Here is a 21,239-nt window from a genome sequence, read left to right on the forward strand (position 1 = left end):
TCTTAAGTTTTACATTTATGTTTCTTTCCAGTCATAATAGACTTGAACAATTGTCATCATCATCATCATCATCATCATCATCATCATCATCATCATCATCATCATCATCATCAAAATCAACCGTGTCTGTGATGAATAGGTAATGTACAGTCCTGTTGACAAATCAATATAACTTGTTCAGCTAGCATAAAACATAGTTATTTGCAAATCGTATTATTGAATTTGAATGGTTTAAATAATTGACAATTGTTATGGAAGTGAACCAAACATGAATAAATGAAGATAATCTCTTTTTCATAATGGGTATAATGACAATTTGAATAGTCAAAATAGTTTATTGTTAGGATTTATTTTTTCAAGAAGATAAAACATACAATTTATTTAACTAAACAACAAAGAATTTTTATCTTCTCAAGGCAACTTTTTTATCAAGCCTTGCAAAATCCATTATATCGTTATGTCAATCATATCATTTGTGTCGATCTCGCTTTAGAAGTTCAACAAACTTTTCCCATAGCATTTCTTCAGAAAATTGTAATTTCATGATAAAGAAAATCGTGAGTCTTTGTATAAGGCAATATGTACTATATCTGCTCAAAGCTCCTCACAAGTGTAAGCCAACATAAATTGATGCTTTGCGCTAAACCAAAAAAAAACCTCACAATATTTGCCAGCCGGATATAACGTATCGACACACAAAATATGTGTATCTTTAAACGTTTATAGCCTAATAGTTTATAGATTAATACAATTTAGAACTACTCATGAATATGGCTGGCTGAAAACAACAGCAAACAGCTGAGTGACGTCACGTTCGTTCTTTCAATACAACTTGTAGGACGAGACAAGACGCCTTTGGGTTGCTGTTTCATCCGAGACAGTGTATTCTGAGCCAGGTATCCATTAAGCAGCAATGTTGAGAGATTGTCGAGTTAAGAGCCCTCTTCTAACCAAGGACTAAAATTTGTGGACTCGACCCAGGGACTTTAAGGCCAGAAGCCAAATGCCATACCACAAACAAAGCTTCACAAAATTGATTTGCAAGTCATTGATTTTGTCTCCCATTTTTTTTCGACTCGATTATTTTTAAGAAAAGAAAACAGAATACTCCTGACGATAAACCATTGTCATAACAATGCAATTGTCAATATCTGAAATCGAAATGGTAGAAATAGGTATAGACTATTTAGGTTATTATTTTCCAGATAAAACGAAGATCACTGGGTATTATTGAACAAAACTATTATCTACTCGTTAGAAGAGAAATCTATTTGTACTAGGATACTTCATATATAAGTTTTCGGGGAACATCAAATTTCGATTTTAAAATATGCGTCTTATTTAGAACAAATCACATTGATTCTCACAAGTATTCTTGCAATTTGGTTCTCTATACGACGAACATCTTAACTTAAATTAATCTGCAGAGTCACTGTCGTAAAAACGTTAACGACCATAGAATAAATGGGAGAGGGGGGGGGGGCTTATTACTCTTTTGTTTTAAATATTGTATATTATGTACAACATTCTTTACCAAATTATATTAAGCAGCCAAAGCGACAAAAAAGAGGGTTGGTTTAAGTGACTTTGACTGAGTAAATTTTCGAGAATTTGTTGTTAAATGTGAGTGTGGCATACAAAATGTGTATACATCCATGTAATGATGTGACTGCTAACAACTAACAAACGCAAGTCTGTGATTTTAACTGTAGTTTCCAGAAGAAATAAAAACAACATTCAAATCCGACTTGTTAATATTTAATATAGAAAAAAGATTATATTTATGACTGATGTTTTGCTTCACCCTATTAAATTGATTAACGCTGTTTGACATTAAACACGCAACTGATATACTCGTATTTAATTTTTTTAAAATTACGCCTTTCCGCAACAGTAATATTAGATACCATAGCCTACGTATTCCATGAAGGAATATAGATAGTCAATCAAACACGATGTCTGATGTCAACAAGAATCACCCATGTTGTCCAAAGCATACTCGTATGCTCTCGTATTTATCTTTCTAACTCACTATCGAATATAACAACTTCAAAAGAGAAAAAGGAAATTTCAAACGCGGTACGTTTCGGGCCCAAAACCCTTCTTCAGCCATCAAAAAAACAATACAAAAAAACAATAAAAACATAAATACATCACTTAAGAATATTGCTGCTTATTTATGTTTTCATTGTTTTTTTAATATAATTATTTTTTTCTTGTTGTTGGCTGAAGAAGGGTTTTGAGCCCGAAAAGTTTTGTGTTTGGTAATTTGTTCTTTTTTGAAGATGTTATATTTATTTTTGTATATTAATTTTTACAGTCCACAGCTTCTAGCAGCTTAGTATAATTATAACCCAAAGCCGCAATGCTAATTATAGTTTTTCGTATGTCATCGATTCATCCAAATTAAGCCTAGTTTTCCAAGCTTATTACAAGTCAGTTCTTCATTTGTGGAGGAAACAAAAATGGACATGAACAGGTCAATCTTCGAATCCGACATTGTTATATCAGCATTTGAGAGCAGCCATGATTTGCTGTACATTAACGTTACTGTTTCCAAAGATGTCCTTCTCAGTGACAGGGCAGCGACAATACTCCAGGTACTGTTCACCGTGATCCTCGGCGCTGTGGTCAGTATATTTGGAATAATCACTAACATCATCAACATCATAGTCTTTATCAAACAAGGGGCACACAAAGAGTGTGGAACTGTTAACCTTTTAGGCTTGGCTATCTCTGATGTCTGTGTGGCCGCCACAATGCTCTACGTCAGCTTTTGTTTTGCTCTTGTAGTTATGGACCCTCCTAACCTCCCCTGGGAGCCTTTTTCATTCTATTACGTCACAGCAGGATGGCCTCATTTGATGTTTGCGCAGATAACTAGAACGATAAGTGCATACGTGGCATTTGAAAGATGTATTTGTGTCATCTTACCTTTCAAAGTGAAATCTATACTGACACCTAAACGATCCATCTTTATTATCGCGTCGATTTTCGTCTGCTTTTTCAGCAGTTTCTCTCCAGCATTTATAAAACAAAAGCTAATGTATGGACATGATCCTATCGTAAATAGGTCACGAATTATTCTTGTACTGGCGTCAGACTGGCAATACGTTGTTGACGTCATGTGGTACATTAACTCTATCGCCTTCAACGTCGGATCAGTGGCCATTGTCTTAATCTGTACACTCATCACCGCGTCACGTGTCCAGCTTTCAAAAACATGGCGGAGCTCCATGGCGACCGGAAATGAACGAGGCGGTGGGGGAAAATCAAAATCGGTAGAGGAAAATGTAGAAACGAAATCCGAGGTGACAAATAAGCAAACTGTTATGACAAGCTCGAAGATGCAGAAAGAGAAGAAATTAATAACAATGATTATTTCTATATCGGTTATATTCTTATTTTGTTACATTCCAGATTTCACATTCCTACTTATGTACACGATAAATGGTGATATACGAATATTGGGGAGATATCACAACTTGGCCATGGTAATGTATTCACTGACATTCTTCATGGAGACATTGAACAGTAGTATTAACATCATCGTTTACTATAAAATGAGCTCTAAATATAAGAAGGTTTTTCTTGAATGGGTGGGTATGTCAAAAGGCGACGAGTCTGTTAAATAAAGTCACGTTTAGATTGACGTTTACACATATGAAAGTCTGACATCCGAACCCAGTCTTGGGCCTAGTTTAACATTGTAATAGACAATATTTTCCGTCATTTTTTTTTTTTGAGATTTCCATTACAACAACGAGGCCATAGTGAATTGGTTAATCAGACCTGCAAATACGGCACGTCGGTTTGAATGAATCATAATATACATTAGCGGTTTTTTTATATTGATCCAACACTATCTTGATAAAGATTTTACAAAATAGTTTGATACTAAGAAGTTGTTCTTTATTTTCTAAGTTAAAGTTATCGCAAAGAAAGCAGTTCTATCACAAAACTACTGTGCAAGTAAAGAACTCAACAAGCTTGTATGAAATGCGCTATTTATCTTTCTTTCTTTGTCTGGCACCTTTCATACAAAAATATTCAGATATTTATTTTACACCAGCGCCTACTCCTTATTTTCTTAATTTGTTATAATACAAGTATTAAAATGGAAAGGAAACCTAAATGTCTACCTATTCGATTAGTACAAAGCAGTCTGTATAAAAGGGATATGATCGCTGAAGGGACAATGATCTAATATATACTGTATAGAAACGTCCCTGATGATCGCTGAATGGACAATGATCTAATATATACTGTATAGAAACGACCCTGATCTAGGCCCCTTCTTTGAATGTAGTCTTTTCCATTGATGAAGGTTTCAATCTCGTTATTGATATTTCGCCTCTGCATATTTCGACGATGCCAAATCATTACGTATTTTCTTTGATAGAGATCCTCAAGACAATTTCTTCATTTGTTGCTCAAGGAAGTTTTTGATTATTTTCTTTTCATCATTCATTATACACAATATCCAACTTCGGAATTTTGCAACGATGACGAATATATGCTCTTGTCGTTATTTCCTCAAACTCTTTAGGTACTAAAGAGGTGATTAAAACTGCTCTCAAAATATCTTAATGTTAGTTACGTCATGTACCTTCTTGACTACCCAAGACAGGAAAACGTTTATCTTATTACATCTGGGACCTCTCAATGTGTGAGAGTTTTTGCCAAGATGGGGGTCATTTAAAGCGATCGATATTTGAAGTACGAGTTTTCTGGCCAAATTTTTAAATACGTGTTTTTCCAGCACGGCAGTTCGCTGGTAAAATATCTGATAATATTATTTATTTCATTGGAATAAATAATAACGTGAAGTTGAATGTAAGCTTCAATTTAATTACAAAAACAGATCAAATGAATCATTCATCTTAACTACGCCACTACCACATCATCTCATTCATCTGTGGTGTTTCAATCATCCTGTTTTGTTGATAAGGGGGAAAACCGAAACGTTCATTTATTTCTTCGAGCTTCGAGCAGCCACATTTACACTACTTTATTTCATTGGAGAGATTAAATATTTTTATGTCTTCAGATTTTTATAACAACATTACAAGTATTTTTTTTATTAGTTCTTATCTCCAGCTATTCCCAATTTGACTAGATAAGTCGGTGTATATGAAGGAAAAGAATAGAAAACATTACTTTATCATGCTACGGTTATCTTAATGCACGTTTTAGTTGATGTTGTTTTGTTTCTCCTAAAATAACTATTCATACTTCTAAAACTGTTTTGAAGATTGTGAAACCTGTGAACTCTTAGAATAACACATAGATAATTGTACGGCACAAAGACATGTCACTAACGAATATTGTAAAATACAACACATCAACAAATCAAGTTATGTATGTAATTTATCTTTCCAACTTTACGAGTAACCAAACCGATCACAAGATACCCTATGAATAAAATAAAACGTTATTACAAGTAGTAACTTTCACACTCATAATCTATAAAGTAATCCATTTTTCCAATGCAATTTGCTCTCACAATTCTCTGAGGGAATCAAAATTCCTAATGATGAGACTATGTCTTCTTAAACTATAAAAGTATTCGAGAAATTAAGTTTAATGTTGTTGTTTTGTTTGGGTTTTTTTTTTTTGGGGGGGGGGGGTTGTTGTTTTGGTTTTTTTTTTGTTGTTTTTTTTTTTTGTTGTTTTTTTTTTTTTTTTGTTTGTTTGTTTTGTTTTGGGTTTTTTTGGGGGGTTGTTGTTGTAAATATAGGCCGTCATCAAAAGTCGCCAGATATTGCCCCGGGCTACATTTTTCCATTTTCAAGGATTACAACAAGGCGATCCTTTGAAGGTAGATCAGTTCCCAGGTATTCCAAGAAAAAACTTCAACACTAATTTAAAAAGAAAAAGGAATGTATTGAGTTCAATCTCAAAATAAGATTCTTATTTCATCGTCACATTGTATGATGGATGCCCCAAACAGTTGGACGCTTTATGGTAATAACAAGAAATGAAGTGAGTAATAAAGTACCAGGTAGAGTAATAGATAATATCAGCTTTTAATGCACATGGATGTTGAACCCACAACCCTACTATAATGAAACCTCCACCTGATGAAGTTGTGGATGGCGTAAATTGTAGAACGTCCCTCTTGTAGCTTGGTGGAGGTGTCGTAACAGTGGGGTTTTGGGTTCAACTTCCTATCCATCGCCGCGACAGTTTTTATTGTGTCCTCTAGCACTGCCCTCCTCACTTCTTTTTTTGTTATTTTCAACATAAGTGCCTGCTCCACTCACTTCTCTCACTATACGATCCTATTCCATGTCACCCTAACCCTAGCAATGACTATGAAAAATGTTTATTTCTCTTTTTGAGGAAGAATTTTGTCTAAAATCAAAGCCCTATCTCCACTGAGTAAAAATAATTTTGAATTTTGAAAATCCATTCATAAATAAACAAGTTATGCAGTTTCAAAGGTGTCATTTATTTCGATGACCCGCAAAGAGGAAAAAAACGCGAAAATATGGGACGCTTTTTCGTCATTTTTTTTTCGACCTTTGGTTGTATCTTGCGTAATAAGTGAATTAAAAGATTGAAACTTGAAGAGCAAATTAGGATGGTGTTTTGTAAAATACGGGAAAAGTACTCGTCATATTCATATGAAATTTTACAACCAAAAAGAAGAAATGTTCATGTATTACCTTGTCAGCGACAAAACCTCCACGCCCGGTAGTTTTAGAAATATTTACTCCAAAGAGTAAAAATCTATTTTCAACGGTCTTCTGGTAATCTCACGAGTTTTGTCGCTTGACATAATCTAAAATGACCTTTTTTCTAACTGTATGCCAACTTTCAGTCATATTTATCGATAAACAGCGTCGTAATTAATTTTTTAAAATAGCATATACGAAAGGGCTTCGTCCCATATTTTGACGCGAATTCGGGCACTTAGTGAGCAGAAAAGAGGCCCAAAGATTTGTGCGGGATAGTCATTGCTACTAACCCTCTCCTTACCAACTACAGGAAAATCGTCACATTCGTTACGATGCACGCAACAACTTTATCATCTGATATTGTTGTTTCTCATAAAAATTGAAGAAAATTTGTTTATTATAGGCATAAAAACTTGACACTGTGTTGTAGTGCTCATTTTGCTGAACAAAATAGAATAGCATAGAACGAAATTGTTAATATTCTGTTTGAATTAGAAATATATATTTTTTTGTTGGGTGACGTTTTGGGGAAAATCCTGAAACTGGACATTAAGGAGAGAGTTAAATACATGCGTTCTACTGGATTCCAATTTGTGAGCATATTATAATTATCATCAAACTGGTTTAAAACAGCAAAATGTCGTATCTCATTGGACACCATACAGTGTGGGGTATGTTTATAGATACAGGGGTGAAAATAAAAGCCTATAGTAATGTTAGTCATACAGAATGCCAATTATTTGGCCAGTGAAGAAAATGCAATGAAGAAAGCTATTATTTTGACTCATTCCAATTTGGGTCCAAGATATTTTAATGATGGGAGACAATCGATAAATCCTGGTCATCATAAAATCAACACGGTTACTTCCCCTCTACGTATGTTCGGTCACGCCTTTTCATATAATGATTGCAGATATAATTGGCTAATCAATCAATCATTTAAACTTTTAAACCCTGAAGAAAAAAAACAAACATTTTATTGCACGACGCGATGCGATAATATCTATATAAGAATCCTCTAGTCATGTTTATAAAATTCAAAGCTTTTATATGTATCAAAAACCATTTAAAATACCACTCATATATATAGAATAATATGTAAGATTCAGGCAAGACTAAAGCCTGGTTATGTCATTGACCGATATTTAGAGTAAGGATTATTTCTACAGAGACGTCTAAATAAAGTGAAGGAAACAAACCGAGTAGAATGAGAATATCGTAGAGAGAATTATATGGGCTTTGATGACGGAAGTGTGGGGGTGGGTGGATGGATATTGTGTGTCCCAGAAAGAGCAGGAGGAAGAGATAATGAAAGAAAAAGAGAAGAGAGAGAGAGAGAGAGAGAGAGAGAGAGAGAGAGAGAGAGAGAGAGAGAGAGAGAAGGATGAGTTAGGAAAAGGAGGAAGAGAATGAGGAAGACGGGTTTACCAATCCATTTTAGATTACACACAACGAGTCAATTGATAATCACACCATAATAATTGGGTGAGTTAAAGAATAAATGAAATATTCCACACAAAATGACTGTGAGAATATAATAGATGATACGATTTTAAATGAAAAGTGAGAGGGCAGCGTGGCTCAGCGCTACGGTGCTTGTTTCGTACCCGAAAGGTACCGAGTTCGATCACCTGCGGCTGCGCGTTGTGGCCTAGAGAAAGTCACCTCGCCCTAGCTCAATTGACGGCGCTGCACTGCGGCTGACGCCTGGGTTATTCCAGACCTCCCTAGAAACAAATTTCCCCTATGGGATGAATAAAGGGGAATGTTCTATTATAATTATTATTTATTCAACCTATCGAACAATCAGATTCTATAGAAAAAGATCCTGCAACTCACAGTGGTTTTGTTTACTCCAGAATAAATTAGGTGCTCATTAAAAGTGTCGTTGAGAATTACAAATTGCTTGATGGATAAAGGGATGCTAAAAGTACGGATAATTTATAGAATGATCAAGGTATTGATGCTTATTTTTGGATATTGAAACATCAAATTATGGACACACACTGGGTGCTTGAATAATATTATATTTATTCTCTCTCTCTCTCTCTCTCTCTCTCTCTCTCTCTCTCTCTCTCTCTCTCTCTCTCTCTCTCTCTCTATCACTCTTGTGCGGCTATGTGGTCTTGTGGTACGACACTCACTTTCGGATCGGAAGGTCCTGGGTTCGAGCCTCACTCGGCGCGTAGTTGAGTCCTTGGAAAAGAGTCTTTACTCACATTCTCTCACCGTACTCAGGTGTCAAATGAGTACCTGGCCGTCAACACCGTTGTCTCTGTCGGAAAAAATTGTAATATCCCCTAACAGGCGTCATGTCTCGTTCTACATGTTACGTGTTGCTGTTAGTCAGGGACCCGTTGTAAAGCGCTTTGAGCACGTTTAGTGGATAGTGTGCTATATAAAGCTCTATTTTCGTTATTAATCTGTCATTGAGATTTGCTTTGGGAAGACAATTGAGTTGAGAGGTATTTGCACCTTGTTACAGGAAGACAGATAATCACAGTAAACTTTTCACCAATTATAGTCTAGCAACCCTATTGTAGATTAATGAACAAAAAGACCAATAGAGACTGACTGAATGAGATTTTATCCATGTGGTTCTATTGTTTGATGTAGCTTTCTTTACCAGCAAAAGAGGGAGAGTTGGGGAAGGGGAGAAGAAGAAGAAGAAGAAGAAGAAGAAGAAGAAGAAGAAGAAGAAGAAGAAAAAGAAGAAGACGACGTAGAAGAAGAAGTAGTAGTAGTAGTAGTAGTAGTAGTAGTAGTAGTAGTAGTAGTAGTATTAGTAGTAGTAATAGTAGTAGTAGTAGTAGTTGTTGTTGTAGTAGTAGTAGTAGTAGTAGTAGTAGTAGTAGTAGTAGTAGTAGTAGTAGTAGTAGTAGTAGTAGTAGTAGGAGTTGTTGTAGTAGTAGTAGTAATAGTAGTAGTTGTTGTTGTTGTAGTAGTAAAGGAAGAAGGAGAAGAAGAAGAAGAAGAAGAAGAAGAAGAAGAAGAAGAAGAAGAAGAAGAAGAAGAAGAAGAACAACAACAACAACAACAACAACAACAACAACAACAACAAGAACAAGGGACGACGATGACAACGACGGAACCTTAATACTCCGCGTCATGATTTCGTAATCATCCCAGAAGGAACTTAGCCAATTGGAAATCGTGATAACGATGGTTATTTATAGAATTGTTTTTCAGACAAAGGCCCTCGACCTTCGTATTGTTTGTTTCCGATCGAGGGCCTCGTCATAATCCGGATTATTAGTACCGGACCCACTGATGACGAATCAGTTTTAAACCCTGATAGATCATTAGATTTGGTCACCCAGTTGACCTCTTGAACTTAAGCCCCTGGTTCCGGTCCGACATTTTCATTGTGTTCCTAAATCATGGTAATCAAGTTTGTTTTCTCTTTCGGATCGGAAGGTCCTGGGTTCTAGAGTCATGTCTCTTTCTATATGTGTTTCGTGTTGCTGTTGGTCAGGGATCATTTATAAAGCGATTTGAGCACATTTAGTGAATATTTCTCTATTTAAAGGCTCAAGTTTATTGTAATACAGATCAATTATAAAGCCATGAAGACTAAATTAAATCCGGTTTCTATAACTTGAAGCGTCCAGTGTCAATTTCTTGCTAACCTTTGGATAGGGATTAATTAGCTGACCACACAAAATTGTGGGTAGCTAGGTCTGAATTTGGTCAAGTGAAAAATGGTTTGCGACAGACTTGCATCGTGTTTATTCTATGGTTGGCAAGCAATAATTACTGTACTGTTCACGTCACAGAAATTGGGATAAATACTGAGAGCCTAGTAGGTTGGTTTAAATAACTATGATACGAGAAGTTATTCTTACATCATTTTCTGCAAGTATTTCATTACATATAGAAAGACCTCAAGCGCCTAGATTACATGCAAAAACTGAGATGCAAAAGGATTTAGAACACCTGAGATCCATCGCAGCAGACCGTCATCAGCGGAAACAACTCAACAAATCAGAGAAGCTGCCAAAGCGTCCCAGTCCGAAGATTAGGAGGCGATAGGCAATAAGTCGAGAAAGTCATTCCATTACAGAATTGTCTGTCCGTGTAAATGATTTCATATGACATTATTCTCGTGGCAAACATGCATTTACTTTACGAGAGTGTGAGGGGATTGTGTGGTGAAAGAGAAGAAGATCGCATATAAGTAAGAAGAGAGGATGATAATGATGAAGAAGAAGAACAAGAACAAGAAGGAGAAGAAATTAAATGAAGCTTTAACTGTCTGACCCCAGGAAATGACGTCACATGACAATTTGTTCGTGACGTGACGAGAGGCAAACATGCATTAAGTTATGAGACTGTGAGGGAATTGTGTGGTGAAAGAGAAGAAGATGGCGTATAAGTAAGAAAAGAGGGGGATGATAAAATAAAATATATAGAAGAAAAATAAGTAAAATGAAGAAGAAGAAAGAAGAGAAAGAAGAAAGAAGAAGAAAAGAAAGAAGAAGAAGAAGAAGAAGAAGAAAAGAAGAAGAAGAGAAGAAGAAGAAGAAGAAGAAGAAAGAAGAAGAAGAAGAAGAAGAAAGAAGAAAGAAGGAAAGATGAAGCTTGGATGGTCTGTCCCCAGGAAATGACGTCATATGACACTATGCTCGTGACTTGACGAGAGTGGTGTCAGTGAAATGACACCCCAGACAAAGCCCGTGATTAATTCCGTATGTGGGATTTTTATTTTGTGTTATTTTTATTACTTTGAACTACATGCAAAAGGCTAAATCTTATTTGAAGAAAAGGCTAGGCTATTGATTGGTCACGAAGGTTGATTGGTAGGCACGCATTCAAATGGTTCACTTTAGTATGGGAGTCAGGTCTTTGTGTGGGGAAGGAGGAGAAGAAGAAGAAGAAGAAGAAGAAGAAGAAGAAGAAGAAGAAGAAGAAGAAGAAGAAGAAGAAGAAGAAGAAGAAGAAGAAGAAGAAGAAAAGGATGCTTATAACGACCATGACGATGATGATGATGATGATGATGATGATGATGATGATGATGATGATGATGATTATGATGATGGTGAAGAGTAGGCGGAGAAGGATTAGAATGAGGAGAGGGAGAAGGATGAGGAGAAAAAGAAGGAAGTGGTGTTAATGATTAAGCAAAAGAAGAACAAGAAGGAGGAGGAGGAGGAGGAGGAGGAGGAGGAGGAGGAGGAGGAGGAGGAGGAGGAGGAGGAGGAGAAGAAGAAGAAGAAGAAGAAGAAGAAGAAGAAGAAGAAGAAGAAAAAAAAAAAAAAAAGAAGAAGAAGAAGAAGAGGAGAAGAAGAAAAAGAAGAGAAATTCTTAATATTGTTTTGGATAACTTTCACATCTGAAAGAAAATAGTGGGGTTAAAACAGACTACAGTGCTATAAAAATAAGAGAAGTAATTAATCTCAAATATTTTACTATCCGGATTGGGTGCCACCATAGTTAAAAGTTGTCACGCTTTTCCAAATAGTAAAATGTTTGAGGTTTGTTTCGCAGTCGATGATATCCTTTTTACACATCTATGACATTTTAAAACAAATTCTATAGATAGTATACGCTTAGCTAAGAAGTTCATAACATTGCATTCCGGAAGTATAACGGACCAACACACAAACTATGTGTATTCATGAACGTTTATAGCCTGGATAATACCGTTTAGTGAGTACTACTCATAAACGCGGATGGCAAAAAACAATAACAAAGACCAGAGTGACGTCACCTTCATTCTATCACTATCTATTTCTTTATTTATCCCGTACCTGCTTCCGTTTTTTTTCTTTATCTTGAACATAATGCTTGAGATAAGATGTCTATCTATGATTAAGGCAGAATGTCATTTCAATCAGTCGGGAGATATCATCACTATTACATGAAACTTCAAAGAAACCAGCGTAGGAGACAACAACACATCGGAAGTCACGGGAGAGTGAATCTTAGATATTTTGATAACATTGTCTGAGAAAGGAAATGATTTTATCATTCGAGTAATCTTGATTAGAAAAATGTAAATGTATGTTGATCTACAAGATAAAGACTTGGAAATGGTTGATTATCACTCATTCTTAGTAATAAAGATATGTTGAATATGAACCTTTATGAAGCGCATTTCCCTGGGTCCGACATGCTCAATTCGCGCCAAAAAAATGGTTTATTCATTCCAATGCATGTCATTTGTGTCTCTCTATATTTCATATCAAATATAAAATAAATAATAACACTCACATTATTCTGTCGAGACTATCGTTTCGATGGGTTTCCATCTCGTCTCGACAGCATAATGTGAGTGTTCTTATTTATTTTATATGCTCTAATCAATATCATCGAGCACTCTCGTACCTACAAGTACCCACCAACACTCATATATATATATATATATATATATATATATATATATATATATATATATATATATATATATGTGTGTGTGTGTGTGTGTGTGTGTGTGTGTGTGTGTTTATAGCATTTATACAGTGCATGACGATACCGTGCTCCGTGCGTTTAAAGCCTTTAGCATTTATATAGAGCAATATCCACTAAGCGTGTAATATAAGAGGTAAGGTCCGTAGCCAACACCAACATCCAACACGGACGAGACATGAGGCTTGTGGGGCTATATTTTATTTATTCATTCAACAGAGACAACGCTGTTAACGGCCATGTACTCTTTTTACACCCAAGTACGGCGAGAGAATGTGGGTAAAGAGCATTTAATTTTCCAACGACTCAACTATGCGCTGCTCAGAGCGGGACTTGCACCCACGAATGTCCGATCCGAAGGCGAATGCCATAGCACCAAACCACATAGCCGCACGCCATTTCTGATATTTTATTAGAAGTAACTAAATGTAAAGAAAAAAATTGGAAAAAACTTGAGCTTTTATAAACCAAAATATCCACTAAACATGCCCAGAGCACTTCACAGGGGCTCCCTGACCAAGAGCATCATTTAACATGAAGAACGAGAAATAACGCATGGTGGGCGATATTACATTTTTTTTTCCAGCAGAGACAACGCTGTTAACGGCCAGGTACTTATTTTACACCTGTGTAAAGAGCCTTTTCTAAGGACTCTTGACACAGGTGTAAGGACTTTTAAGTCAAAATCATCGAAGTGTAAGGAACAGAGCTCATTCTCCCCGGAGTCATGAAGCCTACTTCAACTTAAATTTCAAAAACTTAAAATTCAGCTTAAAATTCAAACTATCAGGTCCATCTCCTCATAATACCCTATTATCACGACTGCTCACGTTTCTGTTTCATGCAGGGTAATGTAAATGTTGCTGCTCGGAGCTCAAAGAACTAGATAACAATGTGAAATTGAATGTAAGCTTCAATTTAATAAACAAAAACAGATAATGTGGATGTTACGGGTTTCCCCTTTATCAACAAAACATGATAAATGAAACACTACAGGCAATTATTTCATTCGTCTGTAGTGTTTCATTTATCATGTTTTGTTGATAAAGGGGAAACCCAAAACGTCCACATTATCTGTTTTCGTTTATTAAATTGAAGCTACATTCAATTTCACATTATTATTTGTTTCATACAGGACAGGTTGGGCATGCTTTTTGAAATAGTCCTCTTACCGTATCGTCATTGCCTATAGACAGACACTTGGACTGAGTCAAATGGGATAATATTGACAAAGGAGAAACGCTGGGCCCCGAGTTTGTTGATATTATCAACCATCCGACCACTGTCCACGCTCAGCATGGCTTGACATTTTTACAAGACGAGACACTACGGCTCGGCTAACGACACCACTGAGTGGCATTCATTCTATAGAAGGAACCAAGTTGTTATCACTCAGCTCTTAATATCATTCTTAGACAGCCTGTTAGTGATTAGTTCTCACTAACATTAAATTATATCAATCATGCTTTTAACGCTAAAGATTACACACAGTTCTGTTCGTTTGTATATTTAATCTGGCTAGCAAATGTGGTGAGTATTGTACTTAAATGTATAGCATCAACCCGTCTTAATTAACCATTACAACCTTATGTTTTGTGTTTCGTGAATTAATCTGATCGGTATTTCTGTTGAAACAGGGGAAAGTCGACACGTCCACGTCATTCGTCAATGCTAACAAATCTAGATAAAATTGTACTTCATCTTTCATTTTCAATTCTTTAAAGCTTCAACACTGGTCATCGAGATACATTTATTGGCACCGAAAATTAAAAATTTGTTCAATAATTTAACTATCTTTTGCGCACATTGTGTTACTCGTATGTTTTTCGGATTTTCCCGTCATGTTCAGATAGCGTTCAAAAGTGATCACTACGGTGGCAAAAAAAATGGCTGATGATCAACAAGGTACAAATATTGTATAAACATTTGGTAGTTATTCGCAAAATTTCTAATATGATGGAAACTGTAATAAGGTTTTCCGATAATTAACGACGACCAACGGGGTTCCAACGTTTAAACCAAGTAAGTAATGAAATACACTTTCCATGAATCATTAACCAGTTCTTGTTTAGTGTCAATGGCGCTGCCTCGTGATCTCAAAGGACATATTCTTTAAAATGAGTTTCACAAGTATATTTATTATTTTCGCTTGTCTAATACAAAAGAAAGGGATCCCAAAGAAAGTACTATCTCAAAATAAAAAAACCGGCGAGGCTTAACAAATGTTTATTCAAACAGATATAGAAATCAATCAAAGTAACGTAAACAAATGCATGTGAATGATGATGATTATGATGATTGTGATGATGCTGATGATGATGTTGATGATGATGATGATCATCATCATTATGATGGTGATGATGACGACGACGACGACGACGATGACGTGAGTACTTAGGAGATCGCGACAATTAAATTTATATCTGCTGCGACTAGTCTTCAAATTTTACTTGGCATAGCTGCTCCACACTGATATTTTGAAATAAGACATTTATTTCATTAACAAAGTCATTAATAATGAAGGGAAATAGTGAAATTGTGTTATGTATTGATATTACTTACGTAGTTCACTTTGAGGTTAATGTGTCTCAAAGAGTTAACTTTCTAACAATTCTTTATTCACTAGCAATACATAATATTTATATGTAGTATCACCTAACAGGCGTCATGTATCGTCGTCATTGTTTAGTATTGCTGACGGATCGAAAGCCCTAATAAAAAGAGCTTTGAACACGTTTACTTTACTATATAAACGTTCATTTTTTAAAAAATAATATTTATTTTCTACCTTTTGATCAAATAATATTTTTACCTGTCTAACAATTCTCTACTCCGAGATGACCCAATATCAATAAGTACCGTTGATAATCCTAGCATGCCAATTATTTTCTCAACTCACATCTGCTTTGGATCATTTTAAATATGTTATGAATGAGCACATTTTCCTCATGCTAACAACCTTTCACTATATACTGGATTCAAATAGTCTGATGTCACGTCAGCCCAACAACCAGCAGCTTGTTCTAAACAAAGAAAATCGGTACTTTTTATTCTTAATGCTAGCTACAACTTTTTCACATGTCATGTGATCAGAATGTATAAAAGATTTTTTAATGTTTTTCTCAATGGATACACTTTTATGCTCGTCGGAGAAGTATTTCATAAGGGCGGTGATGGAGTAACGACGTCCGACAATGTTCTGAGAGTTTAGAACCAGGTACTATGCGCCATTACGAGGGAAGTGACGTCACGGCTGTTGAACCCTATTGAATTATGCTCCTGCAATTTGTCTTAATCATGGTTGATCTGATGCGAGTAGAATAATATTCGATCACACTGGGCCATGCGTCTAGAATATAGTAATATTTATACGCATAGCTGAACTGTAACAGTGCATAAGCATTAATAACGCATTAAGAGAGAAAATCAGACCCAACTTTTATATTTTTATGAGGATCAGAAGACTAAATGAGTGTTCCCTTCATGTGTTAGTGTTACACAAAATAGTCCATTAACGTATTCTTTGACGCTTTCTGTAATAACCAAATCAATTGTGGTTTACTTCCAGCTTAGAGGTCATTTACCCGAGTCGAAGGCGGTACAGATCTAACCAGTCAACTGTCGTACTCCGGAGGAATTCGTATTTAAAAATTTAGCCAGAAAACTGATCCTTCAACTAGGGATGATTTAAATGACCCTCGTCTTGGGGAAAAAACTCTGAAACTTGGGTTTTCGCAAGTCCCAGGATTGAGAGTTCTTTTCCAAGATGAGGGTCACTTAAATCGGTCGATATTTGAAGGACGAGTTTTCTGGCCAAATTTTTAAATACACGATTTCTTTCGGAGTACAGCAGTTAACAGGTTAATGGATTATTACAGTAAGTGATATTCGATATTGATTGGAATCGCGCACAGAATTGTTATCAATACGTAAGGGCAATATCGATACCGGTCTATTAAACTAATGAGTTGCATTCCATCGATCAGAGAGTTTGTTTTGATTGTTTGTTTGTTTGTTTTCGTAAAATATGCCAAATATTTTAAGAGGAGCTAATATGTCTTTCCCCAAAAGTATTTATTAACAGAAGGAGATGGAATTCTGTTTATTTCAGATTTAATGTCAATATAAAAACAACGGATATTTTTCTTTTGTCATGACAAACTCAACAATATAATAGTTTATATTTATTTTATCTCATTTTGGTGAGAAAAACGTGTCTCAAAATCATTCAGATTATCCCAACGTCGAATCACATTCGGCAAAATTAGCCAGATATGATTATGAATCTTTTCCGACATGCCAAATCACGTCTATTGTTATCAAGCCAGCGTTTGGCAATGATGGTGTGTGTCCTTATTTATCTTTAACCAGATAACTGCCGTACATTGGGGGGGGGGGGGGGGGGGGGGGTGGAGTATTTTAAAAATTCGCCAGGCAACTCGTCCTTCAAATATCGATCTATTTAAATGACCCTCGTCTTTCCAAAAACTCTCAAACCTGGGACTAAGGAAAGCTCCGCGAGTCCCAGATTTGAGAGCTTTTGCCAAGATGAGGGTCGTTTATATCGATCGATATTTGAAGGAAGGGTTTTCTGGTATTTTAAATACGTAATCATTTCCAGAGTACCGCAATTAAAAGGTTAAACACTCTCACGGACAAACCTATTTTGTTGTTTTTCAAAGTAGAATTTTCTCTTGTTTTCAGAAGACCCTATAACGATGACGCCGAGGTAGAATAATATTATGAAATAATTGCTCAATGTATCTTTCTCTATCTGCTTGTGTATGGCACTTTTACCCTCACAACTTTCGAGTCCAATTTTTCAATCTTTTCACGTCTTTGTGGGTGATATCATTTTTAACTTGGATTAGTTCTGAAACTAGTTCATGTACTTTATTGTGCAATCATTGAATTCTTTCTTTTTTAAATTTCGTTAGCAAATGTTCCAGTTATGAATCAGTTGAAATCGTGTCTTTCGAAAACCTCCTCGTCAATGACAGTATTCCAAATAAATGAGAGTTTGCTTTGTCCCCAATATTATTTCTTTACAACTGACTGACAGCTTCCCCGACGTAGCAATTCCCTTAAGTATAATATTTGGTTAATTAAAGTACCTACTATTGACCCAGACCCGTGGCCTGGGAGGGACAATGACCGTTCTGCGTTGGAGACGGATACTGTTCCCTTCGTACCGACACCTCGGTTTATTGTCAATAAACCTCTTTTTTCTTTTATTAATCGTTACCAATGCCCCCCCCCCCTCTCTCTCTCTCTCTCTCTCTCTGTCTCTCTCTCTTTCTCTTTCTCTCTCTCCCTCTCTCTCTCTCTCTCTCTCTCTCTACCTCTCTATCTCTATCTCTCTCTCCCTTTCTCTATCTATCTATCTATCTATCTATCTATCTATCTATCAATCTATACTATCTTCTATCTATCTGTCTCTCTCTCTTTTATTTCTTTCTCTCTCTCTCTTTCTCTCTCTCTCTCTCTCTCTCTCTCTCTCTATCTATCTATCTATCTCTCTCTGTATATGCATATACATATATATATATATATATATATATATATATATATATATGTGTGTGTGTGTGTGTGTGTGTGTGTGTGTGTGTTATAAATAATTTCCCTGCGTTTATATCAATCAATCCTTCTACCTGTCTGCCTGTTTATATATATATATATATATATATATATATATATATATATATATATATATATATGACTGCCCTACTCTTGAAAACCCCATATTAAAAATTTGGCCAGAAAACTCACCATTCGAATATCGATCGATTTAAATGACCCTCATCTAGGCAAAAACTCCCAAACCTGAGACCTTGCGATGTCTTCCAGCAGTCCCGGGTTTGAGAGTCATTTAACTCAATCGATATTTGAAGGACGAGTTTTCTGGCCAAATATCTAAATACCCTTCTTTTCAGTACCGCGATTAATAAAAGTTTGTCCCGGATAAAAAAAAACTCACTTCAAAGTGTATGATTTTATTAATTTTTATGATATTCATCGCGGAGAAACCTCAAAAGTTGGCCATCAGAATATTTGAGATTAGAAGGGTCCACAATTGAGAAATGCGATTTGGGAAAGGGGTGTGTCAGCTTTTCATTTTTTTTTAATTTAATGTTTTTAAAATAACATATCCCTTTCCGCCAAGACATCATAAGCTATCGTCGCCTAAGCATTCCACTAAAGAATATAGATAATTCATCAAACAAGATGTCTGATGTCAACAGAAATCACCCATGTTGTCCAAATGAGCAAATTGAGGGTTAATAATTTTGCCCAAGGAAAAACACGAAAGTGGATAAAGCTAGGCTCGAACCCGGGTCCTTCCTGGTCCCAGTGCAATGCCTTATCCACTCGGCAATTTCTATCATCTTTGCATATCTTTTACAAATGTCTTACGCATTAAGCAAAGATCATCCTTAACGGCACTATCGAACAATAACCCCTTGCACTTTCACCCTAACCTTGCAATATTATATAGACACAAATTCGATTATTGGTGATTTTGTGACTGAGTTCTGCTCTCACACAATGGAACGTTGTGTGATAATCAATCAGCAATCCATCCACACACACACACACACACACACAGACACACACATCTATTCCCAACAACAACAAACAAACCACGAGTCATCTGTTGTTGTCACCCGATCTCCATGGCCCCGTGGGTTTCAATCCCACGATCTCGATGTCTATCCGCCGCGTTCATATGAATTTTTAAAAACCCGATAACAATGCATCATTAACCTCACAAAGGTGGGACGGAATTTCTATTACTTCGTCATGTCTTCATAATGTTGCCAAACCATAGACCTACTCATTCCTACCAGAAGAACGTTAAGAACTTCAGGAACGGTTGGGTCTCTTTGCTGTTGCTCTCTCTCTCTCTCTCTCTCTCTCTCTCTCTCTCTCTCTCTCTCTCTCTCTCTCCATATCCCCTCTCTCTCTCTTTCTTTTTTTCTTTCTCTCTCACAAACACACACACTCTCTTTCACTCACTATCTCTTCATCTCTCTCTCACTCATTCTTTCTCTCTCTCTCTCTCTCTCTCTCTCTCTCTCTCATTACACACACACTCTCTCTTTCACTCACTATCTCTCTATATCCCTCTCTCTCTCTCTCTTTTTCTCTCTCTCTCTTTCTCTCTCTCATTCTTTCTCTCCACACACACACTCTCTTTCACTCACTATCTCTCTATATCCCTCTCTGTCTCTCTCTCTCGCTCTCTCTCTCTTTCTCTCTCTCATTCTCTCTCTCCACACACACAGACACACACTCTCTCTTTCACTCACTATCTCTCTCTCTCTCTCTCTCTCTCTCTCTCTCTCTCTCTCTCTCTCTCTCTTTCTCTTGGTGAATTCAGTAAGAATGTATGTCAGGATCGAGTGAATTCGCGACCTGGTCGTAACGGGATAATCTCTGTAGCGAGGCGGAATGGATAGAAGCGGATTTGTCTTGGTGTTTGAATTATACAATAAATGGGGTGTAATCGATCATTGTGAACGAAATCGGTTGTAATCGAATGCTTCATTTATCTACCGTTTATCCGATACTGCTTAGAGCATAGTCAGTGCATGCCCCGCGTCCGGTTTTGCATATTTTATCATCTAATCCTTCAACGTGTAAAAGGATGTCATCGTAAAAGTATGAGGAAAATAAGAAGTGAGAACTATTAACTGAACACAAGTTATCTTTGGAATTGTATAAGTATTTTTTATTCCTTCGTTTACTTTTAACAATGAGACATGAATTTATCATGATATGCTTATTATTGAATATTATGCTCGGGGCATTTCCTTACAAGGCAAGATTTCTCCAAATGTCTTCCTGGATTCCACGCACTTTATTACTTTTTCATTGTAGTCGGGTCAGGAAGAGCATACAGTCAGATATATTCCATTTGAGGCATTGTATCCAGTTCTGAAATCATATATATATATATATATATATATATATATATATATATATATATATATATATATATATATATATGAGCCAAGGTCAAAAGGTGCCCGTCTGATACCAGTGTTAAGAAAATTTGATTTTTATTTAATTATGGGCTGTTTTCATTGGGTTAATGCTTGTAATCAATTGATAATATAAAGAAGAGATAAAAGGAGATAGCTCAAC

General features: G+C 36.1%; 1 protein-coding gene across 9 annotated transcripts; it reads left to right on the plus strand.

Annotated features, from left to right (window-relative positions):
- The first annotated feature begins 1,540 nt into the window (after positions 1-1,540).
- On the plus strand, positions 1,541-5,581 carry LOC144964469 (uncharacterized). Of its 9 annotated transcripts, none has more exons than XM_078898811.1 (2): positions 1,541-1,571; positions 2,412-5,581. In XM_078898811.1, exon 2 carries the CDS (start codon positions 2,466-2,468, stop codon positions 3,633-3,635), a length of 1,170 nt encoding a protein of 389 aa, XP_078754937.1. In that variant the 5' UTR covers positions 1,541-1,571; positions 2,412-2,465; the 3' UTR covers positions 3,636-5,581. The 9 variants fall into 9 exon arrangements, with proteins under 9 accessions (XP_078754937.1, XP_078754933.1, XP_078754934.1 ...); XM_078898807.1 differs by having other exon boundaries at positions 1,561-1,623; positions 2,321-5,581; XM_078898808.1 differs by having other exon boundaries at positions 1,570-2,079; positions 2,321-5,581.
- The last annotated feature ends 15,658 nt before the right edge of the window (positions 5,582-21,239 follow it).

This window comes from Berghia stephanieae, chromosome 2, assembly GCF_034508935.2.
Source record: "Berghia stephanieae isolate SIO BIC M18660-M18661 chromosome 2, UCSD_Bste_1.3, whole genome shotgun sequence".
NCBI lineage: Eukaryota > Metazoa > Mollusca > Gastropoda > Nudibranchia > Aeolidiidae > Berghia > Berghia stephanieae.

Coding starts and splice junctions, on each gene's coding strand:
- LOC144964469 (XM_078898803.1), top strand. CDS start 1,963: ATGTCAACAAGAATCACCCATGTTGTCCAAAGCATACTCGTATGCTCT. Junction 2,080..2,411: donor AAAAGGAAATTTCAAACGCG/GTACGTTTCGGG, acceptor ATCCAAATTAAG/CCTAGTTTTCCAAGCTTATT.